This window comes from Halictus rubicundus, chromosome 5, assembly GCF_050948215.1.
Source record: "Halictus rubicundus isolate RS-2024b chromosome 5, iyHalRubi1_principal, whole genome shotgun sequence".
Lineage (NCBI taxonomy): Eukaryota > Metazoa > Arthropoda > Insecta > Hymenoptera > Halictidae > Halictus > Halictus rubicundus.
The window spans coordinates 14364597-14376887 of NC_135153.1; the positions used below are offsets into that span (position 1 = coordinate 14364597).

General features: G+C 44.5%; 1 protein-coding gene across 3 annotated transcripts in view; it reads left to right on the plus strand.

Annotated features, from left to right (window-relative positions):
- The window catches only part of LOC143354439 (uncharacterized), a 29089-nt gene that overhangs the window by 8759 nt on the left and 8039 nt on the right, over positions 1–12291 (plus strand). For 2 of the 3 annotated variants that reach the window (XM_076788520.1, XM_076788519.1), the window contains exons 4-6: positions 5642–5734; positions 9244–9346; positions 10359–10551. In XM_076788520.1, coding sequence (XP_076644635.1) covers positions 5642–5734; positions 9244–9346; positions 10359–10551 — 389 coding nt within the window. The remainder of the gene's footprint in view (positions 1–5641; positions 5735–9243; positions 9347–10358; positions 10552–12291) is intronic. The other variant, XM_076788521.1, reaches the window with a different exon arrangement.

Below are 12291 nucleotides of genomic sequence, written 5' to 3' on the forward strand. Positions count from 1 at the left end.
GGAATCAATGGTGTTACGATGGTGTTCGGAGCCGATTCTTCGACTCTGTGCAAAAAATCTGGAGTCCCGGGAATTACAGATTTTCAATCCTCACGTAACAAATCTCGCCCCTTTAAATATGAACTCGATCAATAATTACCACCCCGCTTTATTATTGCACGAGCAGACGGGGGAATCGACGATGCTACCCTCGCAGCTTCGCCGCAAGTAAACGTTGCATTCGAGATTACAAGGAAATAGCACGCTGTCTTTCCCTGTGCAGCGATCCTTGTTTCGAATTCATTGACATTCACAAATATTTTGCTACCCGTTCGAAATACGTGTTTGTCTTCTTTTCGTTAAAACCGCCACTGGCTGTTTTCCGATCTGAAACGGGACGCGCTGCGCTCGTATCTTCGAGTGTGCGGTGTTTTCGTTTTGTAACAGAGCTTTGGGACACCTGAATTGCTTGTCTCGTCGGTGCTCGAGCTGTACTACTTGTTTGACGAGTGATGGACACGTGGTATTTGCGCGAACTCTGATCGATTTGTATTTATTCTATTTGTTTGGTCAATGGGTTATTTATACTACTGGCTCGAGGTGAAGGAGACCTGGACTATGTATCTGGACGGTAATAGTCCCAACCAAGACTATTAATACTTTACTTATATTAATGATAAATTCACAATACATCACTTGTTTCGCGATTCATAAACCTATACTACTTGTTTGATAAGTGGTAGACCCACGCTACTTGTTTGATAAGTGATAGGCCTATGCTACTTGTTGGCAAGTGATAGACCTATACTACTTGCACGAACAGTGATCGAATTGGATTTGTTCCGTTTGTCTGACCTGTACTCCTTGTACGACTTATAGCAGGTGTATACTACTTTATCTATATATTGGTAAAGCGTTGGTACGTGTCTGACCAGTAGTAGATGTATGCTGTAAACGTAGTAAAAGCTTCAATTTCTACCACGCTACGATCAAGAAAGACTTCCAAGTACACGAAGCTCAATCTTTCGCATCGAGTAATCAGAAGACAGTGATTGTATAGGCAAGACTGTGATTGGCGAGCGAGTGGAATAAGGTAGCGGTGGACCTTTTTACTGTCGCGGCAGCGGTCCCCAGAGGTGCGTACACAGGAAAAGAATGGTACGTGTTGTTCCTGTGACGTTTTCTCCCCGGCGTTGACACAGTTTCCCGTGAAAAGTCAGGTGGCTACATAGGTACCACCTGAAATTCAGGCCGCGGGCACCCGACGGAATAATATTATGCGATAGCGGTGTGCACAAATAGAACCCGTCAGGCATTGCAGGTAACGGGATCGAAGGCTGCTCGCGGAATTAGGCCGGCGTGTAATTCGCGGGGAAGGATGTCGTTCCGGGTCTTGTTATCCTGGCAGTTACGAGGACTGTTATCGTCGTAAAGAAGCCTCCAACTATCGGCCGATAATAACCGTGCAAACGTTTGCCCTCGGTATATTGGCTCGGGGATCGGTGGGTTCGAGAGCTAGTTTCTGGAGACCATTTGCAATTCAAAGTTCAAAAAGATTGTGTGCCACCTCGAGTCCGATATTACCATCTCCGCTCGGCGTCCTCGAAGTGGCCGGTGTTTGTTTATTTTAAGACAGCACCGTGACGATAAAAGTAGAGTGCCCCGTGCGTGCGTCGATCAAATTAATACCGGCATAAAGGGGCTGGAATTCAGACCTGGCCGGTAACGACATTCTGAAATTTTTCATCGAGGAACGATCAAAATGTCCATTTTAGATTCCTGATTGCGTAGTTTGGCTGCGGATCTTTATGCAAAATGAAAGCTTGCTTAAAGTTCAATTTAAAAGCGTCGAAAGAATACCCCAATTTTTCATGACCCAGAAAATCTTCATATAAAATTTCCTAGGGTATTATATTTTTATACAATTTTATATTTCGTAATTCGGCTCCTATCGAGTGCTTTGTTTTTGCGCAAGCTGCAATTTGATCATCGAATGCCAGTGTGTATCGCGTTCTGTTTTATACCGTTTTTATGCTTTGTATTCACCGCGTGCACTTCCGGCCATGGTTGTAAAATCGATTTGCTGGATCTCGTAAGAAACTTCCTTCTAAAAAGATTCCATGAATCGCAATTCGCCGGGCATCGATCCTTTTACGCTCGGAATCAACTTGGAAAGCGGCATTACTCACGGGGGACGAGCCGATATCTCATTCCTAATTCACACGGTATCTGTCCCGATATTTTCCCTGTGTAACCGACTCGCAAAACTTTTGCCCGCAAGTCTCTTCCGTCGGGCTTAACCTCGACAGACCTCGCGTGACGAAGATTCGCTGGAGAATCCCTTGTCGTGATTCTACGAATCCAATAATAATCATCCCTATCAACAGACTTTATTATCCTGTAAAAAGTTGATGAAGAATTTTCACCCGAAAAGAGAAGACCTAAAAATAATTGGACATTACGTACCAGTCAAGACGAGGTTCGTTTTAGAAGAAATGCAAGTCTAATGATTAGACTGCGGATTTTTATGCACGATAAAAATCGTCTTTATTAGTTGCCAGAGACAGGAATTATATTGACATTCATTTCCTGTCTTCGTTAATATAGTCAAAAAGACCCTTTTTGCTTCAATGTTGCATAACTCGGACAAAAATGTCGCACCATGTTCGACAACCAGGTTTCTTGCACAGGAAAGCATGCGCTTTCAAATGATGCTAACGCGATTTAACAAAAAAAAATTATCTCTCCCCGTATGTTATCTGGAAGTTGTCAAAATTTTTTGTAATTGTCAATATCTTCATTATAACGCTATAACTTTGTTAAAAAGCAAGGTAGCTGAACATTTGAAAAAGGATCTTAAAGTAGAGACTTTAAGCTTTAAAATGATTGTTCAACCATATCGATGCAACAATTTTTGCCGGAGTTATGATCATTTGAAGTTGACCCAATTTCTCGGGTTCTTAGAGGTGATCCTTTAATTTTTCTGAGGAGGGGAGTTCTAAATCGTACGAATTTATTTCTGCAATAAATCCATAAAATCTTGCTTGGCTGTAACTTTAACCGCTGACAAAACAATGTCGTATCGTTTTACGACGTCGCAGCTCAGTGGTTAACCGAATCATTGCTCCATTCTGGAGGCGGTGGAGTTTCATTAATCTTTTGCCGGATATCTCGTTCATGTCCCCCCGATAACGGGGGACACTTAGTCTCATACTTTTGTAGCTTACCACGAGATAGTTCGCGGGGGGAGAGGAGTGTAAATGTAGCAAGCCGGGAAGATGACGCGCCGATAGGATTTTGTGTGTGACACGGCAAAGACGACGCATCCAGGGCTTATCGCGACAAAAGAGGGCGTAGGGTGTTCGAGTAGCTCGTGGGGAATCGTTACCGGTTACCTCGCCGATAAAATTCGACGATATCGTCGTCACCTCGACTCTCATTAACATCTCGACCGTGGCCGGTCGACACGAAACTTTTCCTCGTTCATGGAATATGTATTAACCGCGGGGGATCGATCTTTACGCGTCGATATTCCGTGTCCAGGCCCGTTAACGAACTTCCAAAGTGATTCTTCCGATGATAATCCTTTAATCGGCCGGTAATTCGACTGGCTAATTTTGACGTCCAAGTTGCGTAAGTTCTCGATTAGGCGTTCCCAGTGGTCCGCCCAATCAATTCCGACCGGATCTACTCGCCGGAGACTTCTTTTCTAATTGAAACTTTATCTGTTTCGTCGGACTCGGGACTCGCATCGATTACTTACCCCGCCGCGCCGTCTCGGGAAAGTTTCGCGAATCTGCCGATCTTTTATCGCGACTTACTCGACGGCCGATCCTGCCGTAAGTTTCGCGTTTGATGGCCGTGTCAGGGATTTCTTTCGAGAACTGCGATAGAGCAGAAATCTTTACTTTCGGTAACGTTCGATGACCGTTTAACCGATAGCGAATTTTTATCCGATCGCTTCTACGTTTTAATAAGGCGATGCTGGGCGTACTGAATCCTTGAGCTTACACTGTAACGATTATTTTTATTCTTTCATGTGTATGCGCCCTCTGGTTGCTCGTCTTGTGTCACATTTGATTTTTACACACTTTTGTAATGCATTTTACTTGAGTTTACTACAGATTGTACTAATTGATGCATGAAAATTTTAAAATGGTGCTACAAATGGTAGGGTCTACATTTTTACGACGGTAGCAAACATTTCAATAAACATACTCAATTCATGAAGAGTCCTAATAAATCAGACAGGATTTCCAGTAATAATTTCGAGTAAAGCAAAGAGAACAGACAAAATTGTAGACTTTAATGCAAGTAAATTTAATTTGGACATTGGTGACACCACCGATGCGAATTTCGCTGTCTAAAGCGACTCTTTGAAACACATGTCCGGGCGATCGAGAAATCCGTTCTCGTCGGAAAGTTAATCGATCCCCTAGTCGGCCGCTCGTCAACGCGACGATAAAGTTGCGTTATGAATGGCCCGAAATGAACCGACTTTCGCCGTCGCGTTGCCGCGTATAAGAGACATTTCGTAATGGACTTTCGCTGTAGGGGAAACGCGAAACATCTTTCTGCTGGCAATAACGTCGATAAAGCGAGAGTGGGTGGGACCGTCGACATGGTCGGGTGTTCGGCTTGTTTCCGGTCGGGCCGCGGACGTATCGCTCACCGATCACGTACAGTTTCGAGCTATTCGTAGCGGGAAAGTCGATTTCTCCTTCAAACAGGGAGAACGGTGCGTTAAAGTAACGTACTTGTATCGTTGCAAAATAAAATTCAACTAGAAACCCCTTTCCAGTATCCGTTCATTCGACTAAATCTAACTGACCACTCAGCTAGAAGCGTGGAAGCCTCATTAATGATCAGACAAGTGATACGAGTCTGACCATCGACGAAATAAGTAGTACAAGTCCATCTATGAGGCAACAGAAGCGAAATTAAAAATTCTTCAAATTCAAACAATTCTACCGGCGTTAAAAAATTTTTTTCTGGAATAAAGTCAACTAGGTTTTGAAGATTTGAATGTCCCCTTTGCAACGGTCTCTGAAAAATTGATTTACGATTTTTTTTTCACCGTTTTATTAAACTTTGAATGATAAGTTAATCGCTACAAAGTCGTTTCGATGATGAGACAAGCAGTACGAGTCAACCATTGATCAAACAAGTAGTACAAGTGTATTCATGACAGGGTAAATTATGTTACAGGATATTATAACGCGAGCTAAGCAACAACAAAATGGTCTCATGACAAATGCCATTAATATGCAAAAATTCGCAGACAGGTAGTACGAGTTTACCATTGATCAAACAAGTGGTACAGGTCTAGCTATGTCACGACCAGCGACGTGAAAACAAGATTGCCTCATTGAGAGTTAAATGTGCTCGAAGCTTCGTCATTCATGAGTTAGTTAACAACAAAATCGCCTCGTTCATGCCGCCGTCCTTTCATCTATCGATCCCCAAAGTTCTAGAAATAGAAATAGAGACTGTGTCAGCTAGATCACATATTTATCGGCGCATCCCCGGTTATTTTCGAGAGCGTGCTCCGCGTGTTAGTATACACAGCGCACATCAGCATATTGAGCACCCAGTCGCTTCGCGGAAGTAGCAAACGAACCTTGGAGAAACTGTTTAATATGCTACGACGCCCTGTGCTTAGCTGGCGCCCCTCTGGCCCTGGGGTCGTCCCGGTCCTGGTGGAGTTCCTTGGAGGGATCCGAAGTTGCTGGGGGTGCGATTCCTCGAGTCTTTGGTACGCATACTATCTGATGCGTTAAGTACGATCATCGTGGAACGATCCAGCTTGCTGCCTTGGCGTCCTTCGCTCGTTCAGTTTAGTCTGCCTGGCATCTAGAGTATGTTTGCGCCGATCATGCTTAAACAATCCTAGGCAACTCTTGGGACTCATGAGAATCATCATGGTTCATTGAGAGGCTGCGTCACTTCTTTGGAATCATGCCCAGACTTCCATGGAAGTTCTCAATTATGTCAATCATGTCAACTGTCCCTTTAGCACTGTCTTTGCGTTGTATGCTTCAGGAATGTTCAAACACGTTAGTTTATTCCCAGGAATCTGGGACAGAGGCTTAGTACTTGGGGGAGATTAGGTAATGGCACACAATACTTGTCTGACCTGTGGCCGACTCATGTCACTTCGTAGAACTTCAGAAAAAATTATTCAACGAGCAGTGATTCTTATATAATAATATATATTGGACTCCAAGTATGGGCTTGTGTATTCAAGGACATAGTCAATAATTTATAAGGTAGACTGTGGACTTTTATGCAAAATGAAAATGTTCTGCATCGATTGGGAGAAGCAAGGGTTAAATAAAAATTTATTTCATCTCTTAATAGCTTTTTTTTACATTGAAAACATAACAATGTTTTTACATCTTTTTAATCTTTTACCGTTTTGTTAGAAGATCCGCCGTCTAGTGATAAGGAATTGTGTCCATGAATTCAGTGTAAGGTTCTCGCAGAGGTCTTCCGCCGTATGTCTATTTCATGTGGTTAGCTTCAAAAGGAGTTTGTAGACTCAAGTGCAACGACTTGGTGTTCTCAAGTAGAGTTACGAGCAACATTTATTTAATGTTCAGCGCACGGCCCATTAAGGCAGGGGCGAGAACGTTCAGGAATGAAATTTAATCAGGACTCTCTGTCGGCGTTTCTTGCTTCAAAGTGCTAATCGTAGAAACGAACGCAGCGACGCGGACCGTGTCGACAGACAGACGGCTGCAGGTTTTTCCATCAAGTCGGAGATTGTCGGGGGGCGATGGTAAATAACGTTGAAGCTGCGAAAAGGACTCGAGCATCTGATCTTTATTTTCGCACCTGAAACGACTTTTCAACAAATGTCAAAGGGAAACTGAAGTGATCACTTTGGGATATTGATTAGCTTAAACCCTTTAAATAGAACTCCCTGTTGGGGATATTTCGTTCCAGATGTAATTGTTTAATCGTTTATTTTTTCTGCGTTGATAGTCGGACCAGTTGAAACAGAATCTACAATAGCTTCACCGTAAAGATCCTTAAAAATAATTATTCCCTGGTTGGTTAAAAAGGAGCCTTGCCTCGAAACGTGAAAATTTGAAAGTCAAAGTAGAGGTAGAAGTCGATGCTCCTAACGACGTTGTTGGACTTTAAAAAATTAAGAAAACAATCGATAGGCGAACGACAATCGTTGAATCGACCTCCTCTAATTTTTATAAAACGCCGTTCATCGTTTATATTCAGAGGGTGAAAGCTATCCTGAAACTTGAGCTTGCAAACGCTTAACGAGAACAAAATTGATAAACATAAGACCTGTATATTTTTTGAGCTTTATACTAGGGGACAAACGGAGTACGGAATATAAAGCGCGAGAGGGCCAACGTTAATTTCATTTAAATAAATCTTCAGATAATTAATTTTCACCCCCCGGGTACAAAGAAAAGCACGATCGAGTTTCGTGTTTTGTGTTGCTCTGATTAAAGTCGAACTGGGTCACGGGGGTTATCATCTCTTGTTGCCAGTCACCTGCGAGATCCTCGGGGGTTTTCTCCTTGCTCCGGCCGCCCCGGCTTCGAACGATCTCGGCCGATTCTTAATTTTTAATTAACCGATGCAGCATCCTCGACTGGCGAGCGCGTAATCGTGCCGCGTTACTGCGTAATTGAACGATCTTCCCCGGCCGGCAGCCGCGGCCGGAAAGTTTAAACTGAAATTTATTACCGCGTTCCACTTCAGGGAAGTTTGCTGCTCGGTAACGGCCGCTAGCGAGTACTCCAGACATTGGTCTTCTTCAGACTTTTCGGTGCTCGGGCATCCTGCTTCGTCTCACCTCGTTATCGTTGTTGTCCTCTCTCCTCGCCCTTTCTCTCTCTCTCACTGACAGCGATACGAGACACGAATTTATGGCGGATGGATTTATGGATGGTTTTCTTGTTTTTCTTCATAATAAGCCGCAAGCCCCCCCGGACCCGGCTAACCAGCTAACTAGAACGACGTTGATGAATGAACCCAGCCGGGGTGTTAACTCGAGTCCAGACTACCTAAGTGATTACTGATTAACCGCTGATAAATTCTTCCACGGTGCCCCCTGGTATACTGTCCTCTGCTCTCCCTCCCCCCTCCCCTCCCACTCTACAGATAGCAGTCTTTCGTCGATCTATCCTCCAGTTCGGTTATCTTCATCGGCTCGGCTGGCAGACGAGCTCCGAGTTGCTCTCGAGGATCTCGATCGTTCTCACCGTTGCCGGAGATTACCCCGAGACTGATGGAACCGTACGATAGTTTCGGCAGGGTCTCGGTAACTGCTGATCAAGATATAACTCTAATTTCAGTTTCATCACGCCCCGTGGGTGACACTGAGCTGCCCTCGTCGAGATCAGAGCCGCAACTCATCGGCCGCCGGTGGCCTCATCATGGTTCCGTTAGAGTCCTCGGTAATAAATGCCCTGGTCTTCGATGGGTTGCTCGTTACCGATTTGCCGCAACGCCTGTATTGTCTATTTAACTGGTCCGGGTTAATAGGGGGTCCAATTTCCAATAGATCCGTAGCATCCTTCATTAGCTTTCGATAATCTGGTCGTCAGTGATTAATACAGTTGTTAGTTTTACAAACATTGCCGCTTGCTTTGTCAGAGATCAGAAGGCACCGCGGAAACTGCTATCTTGTGGTGCTCCATTTGCACTCGGAACTATACTTTAACTCAAACACCAAACATTTCTTCCGACCTAGAACGTTTCGATTCTGCAATGGCAATTGGGGACAATTATTTATACCATCATGAAGAATTTGATCATATTGCACAAATTACAATATGTCTCTGACGACGACTGTTACCGATCGGTGCCTTCCTTCACGATAATTGTCCATAATTGCCTTCACAACTGTATATTTGTAATTTATTGTATTGTAATCTATTCGATATGAAGACAATTCATAATGTAAATAATATTCCGAATAACGACATGTAGCAATGTTTGTTTGTCATTGCTTCTGCTCGTTACTTAAACAAAGGAGGACTTCTCAATTTGCCAGCTGGGCCATTCAAATCAACTCGTCGCTGGCGATCGATTATCGCACACATACAGTTTATTCAACGAGTCGATGTGCAGCAGTTGTTGATATTATAGTGCATATATGAAAGACACTGTCATCACGAAGCACGAATCCAAGGAACGGCTCTATTAACAGCTTCCGCTCGGCCTAATCGAGCCAGCATACTACGCGCCTCTCCCACCAGTTGCGTCCGGTTACATTGTACACTGTTACAGGGATGGACGAGTGATGCAACGATCGAGAGGCTGCATCGGAAGCATATTAATCCTATCGACGTCACGGATATGAACAGGTTCTTCGACGACAAAGCGGCATCAGGTAAACTCGCGATAGATGCTCGCAGATCCTCACTCAGATGATCTGAGTCTTTCGTGGTCACTGGCCTGCTGGAGCTTTCAGGTGCTTAGAAAAATTCATCCTAATTAATTAGAATCAGCATCAATCCTTGGCTGGTCAGCAGGAAAAATGGATAAGGTGAATTTTGAAATTGTTTCGCTAATGCCTCTCGGACTCTTGAAGATCCTGGATGTTCAAGATGATGTCAGCCTCATTTTGCGGTTATCTTTGTAGCAGATGTTTCGGGACTGAAGGCAAAGTCATTCATTGTCTGAGAAACGAAAGACTTGTACTACTTGTCTGACAAACAACGGACCCGTGCTACTTGTCGGATAAATTACTGGGGCTCGTACTACCTGTCTGACAAACAACTTGCTCGTACTACTTGTTTGAAAAGTGGCTGATCTTTACCACTTGTCCGATCACTTCCATACCCGTACCACTTATCTGAAAAACGATTGATCCTTGCTACCTGTATGATTAATAAAACACTCGCACACCATGAAAAATGATTGATATTTACTACTTGTTTGATGAGTAATATAATTTTTAGGAAAGCTTAGAAAGCTTGACTGGGATTGTCCAGCATCTTCGTCACATTTCTCAGAACAAAATTAACACATCAAAATTATCCTCTCAAAAGTCGCTTATGGATTCTGGACTGTAAATGCTTTCGAATAAAATGAAGGAATCGTTCGTTGAATTACTGATAAGAAGAAGACAAGTCTAAAGGATGGGTGTGGGCAGTGAACAACGGAGGAGTTAGCTCGTGATCACTGGTTTAAAGGTTAACGGTTCCCCGGCTGAATGGATGGGTACTGCTGATGGAGTAAACATCGTGCCAGCGAAGGATTGCTATAATTTGTCCGCAAGGCCGAGTCTCTCGCACCTGAAAGTTTCAACATCCGTGCGGCTGCTGTGTTCAGGGAGCGGCACGTTGATTGTCGCAAGGTTGTCGCGGTGTGCTCGGTTAACAGATTAATTCGTTTCGCAGGTGTCGGGCCGGTTATGCCGCCGGTGGAGTACCCGCGGCATCACCACCGGTACAACGAGGATGTGCAGGTGTACGAGCTGACTGGGGGCGTGGAATTGGTGCCGCTTTTGACCAGCAGGCGTTATTACTCGCAGCCACAAAGCACTCGTTACGTCGCGACCGACGCTACGCGGCCTGGATACACGATAGAGCCGTACGTATCGCATGTGAAATGAAATTTCAATTCCTCTCTCCGGTCTTTGTTTTCACTCGTCTCTCGCCTGTCGTTCTTTCGCCTCTGCCCTTTCTCTCTCTCTCTCTCTCTCTCTCTCTCTCGCCTTCTCTCCTTCTCTTCCTCTTTCTCTATTTCTCTCTACCGATCATTTCACAAGCCTCTCGACATGTTGCACGCATACGTAACCGCGACCACGGCTCCTGGAATTTCGGAAATGTTTGGCGTTAGATTACACCGGCTTCGAGTTCCCCGCGCAATTCGTGAGTTGGATTTTTTATGAGAACTACCAAGACACCGCAGTCTTTACCGACGGCCAGAACGCCGAAGGTAGAACGAAGCATTTTCCTGGTTTCCGTGCAACTGTACTTCCGGATCGATCCGTTTTCCAGTAAGGAATTGTTATCTTATTTTGTGCTTGACAGGTGACAAGCAATTCGAACTGAGAGAAATAATTGGAAGAAATTTCATGGAGAATAATTAACGTTCACCAGGATGTTCAGTAGCTCCCTTTTGTAGGAAAGAATTCGAGCGGCTTCCAGGTAATTTCCAGGGTATCCTTCAGCCGGGAAATGGGCTCATAACAATATGAAAACGCAACGAACCGTGCGCCTACAATAGAAGGGGGTGCTGGTCCGCGTTGTCACGGCGCTAGTGGTAGATGGCCGACAGGGGGATGCAAGGGGTTGAAGGGGGCACGACGCTATAACGGCGTAACAACGTTACAGATAATCAGCCCATTGACCTGATCTCCCACGACCCCGACAACTTTGCGCCAGGCGCGCAACCCTCTTCGCAGCCGCCGTGCCCCCTTTCCCCTCGAATGTTTGTCAACGTTACAGTCTGTCGGTCTGTGTACTCGTCAACACGGTTTTCCTCGTAGCATCTCCGCTTCGAAGGCGTTCGGGTAATTACACGCTGAAAAATCGTTCGAGACGGTTGCCTCGTCGAGTGTTGTCTCTCGTGCCGCTCACTTTCCTTTTACTTTCTCCGCCCACTTTGAAAGATTGCTTTTCTTCCTCCGGCGTTGGTCCGAGGCTCGCGAAAAAAAGACTGACGGAGAAACAGTGAGAGAGAGAGAGAGAGGGAGAGAGAGAGAGAGAGGAGGAATTCGTACTAAGCTCGCTCAGTATTTTTCCTTTGGACTCGCCGCACTTCAAAGGAAAGCTCAACGTTTTGCGGCGGATTCCGCTTAGGATCGCATCCTTGTTCCCCGCTGTTTTTGGAATCGTGAAATCACAAAACGATCCTCGAACTATTCAGCGCACACCGCGCTCTGCGATTGTTCAGCGATCCAGCGACACAAAATTATTTCTCCGAAGGAACATTAATTTTCGGCTGTTCTGTTGGACGTGCAAACTACTCATAAAATTGTTAGGTGGCTCATCCCGTATATTCTCAACACGTTAAATGTTGCATAAATTTGTCATGTTTCACTATTTCGTCCATAGAAGTCATCAGCGTTGTTAATCACAGTTGCTAACTACTGGATAATGAAGTTTTTACCTCGCTCTACAGTTCATTTCAGTAGTGATAAATTAATATCCATTGGCATTCACTTTACGACAATCGTTGTTTATTAATTCAATAGCGGGACAAAATCGTAGTCGGTATCGAGCAACTAATTCTCTGGCGCGGATCTTTGTGCTAAATAAAAATTGCAGGAGACGGGAAAGACATTTAATTCTTACTTTAGCCATTTTTATAACTTGGAAATAATAC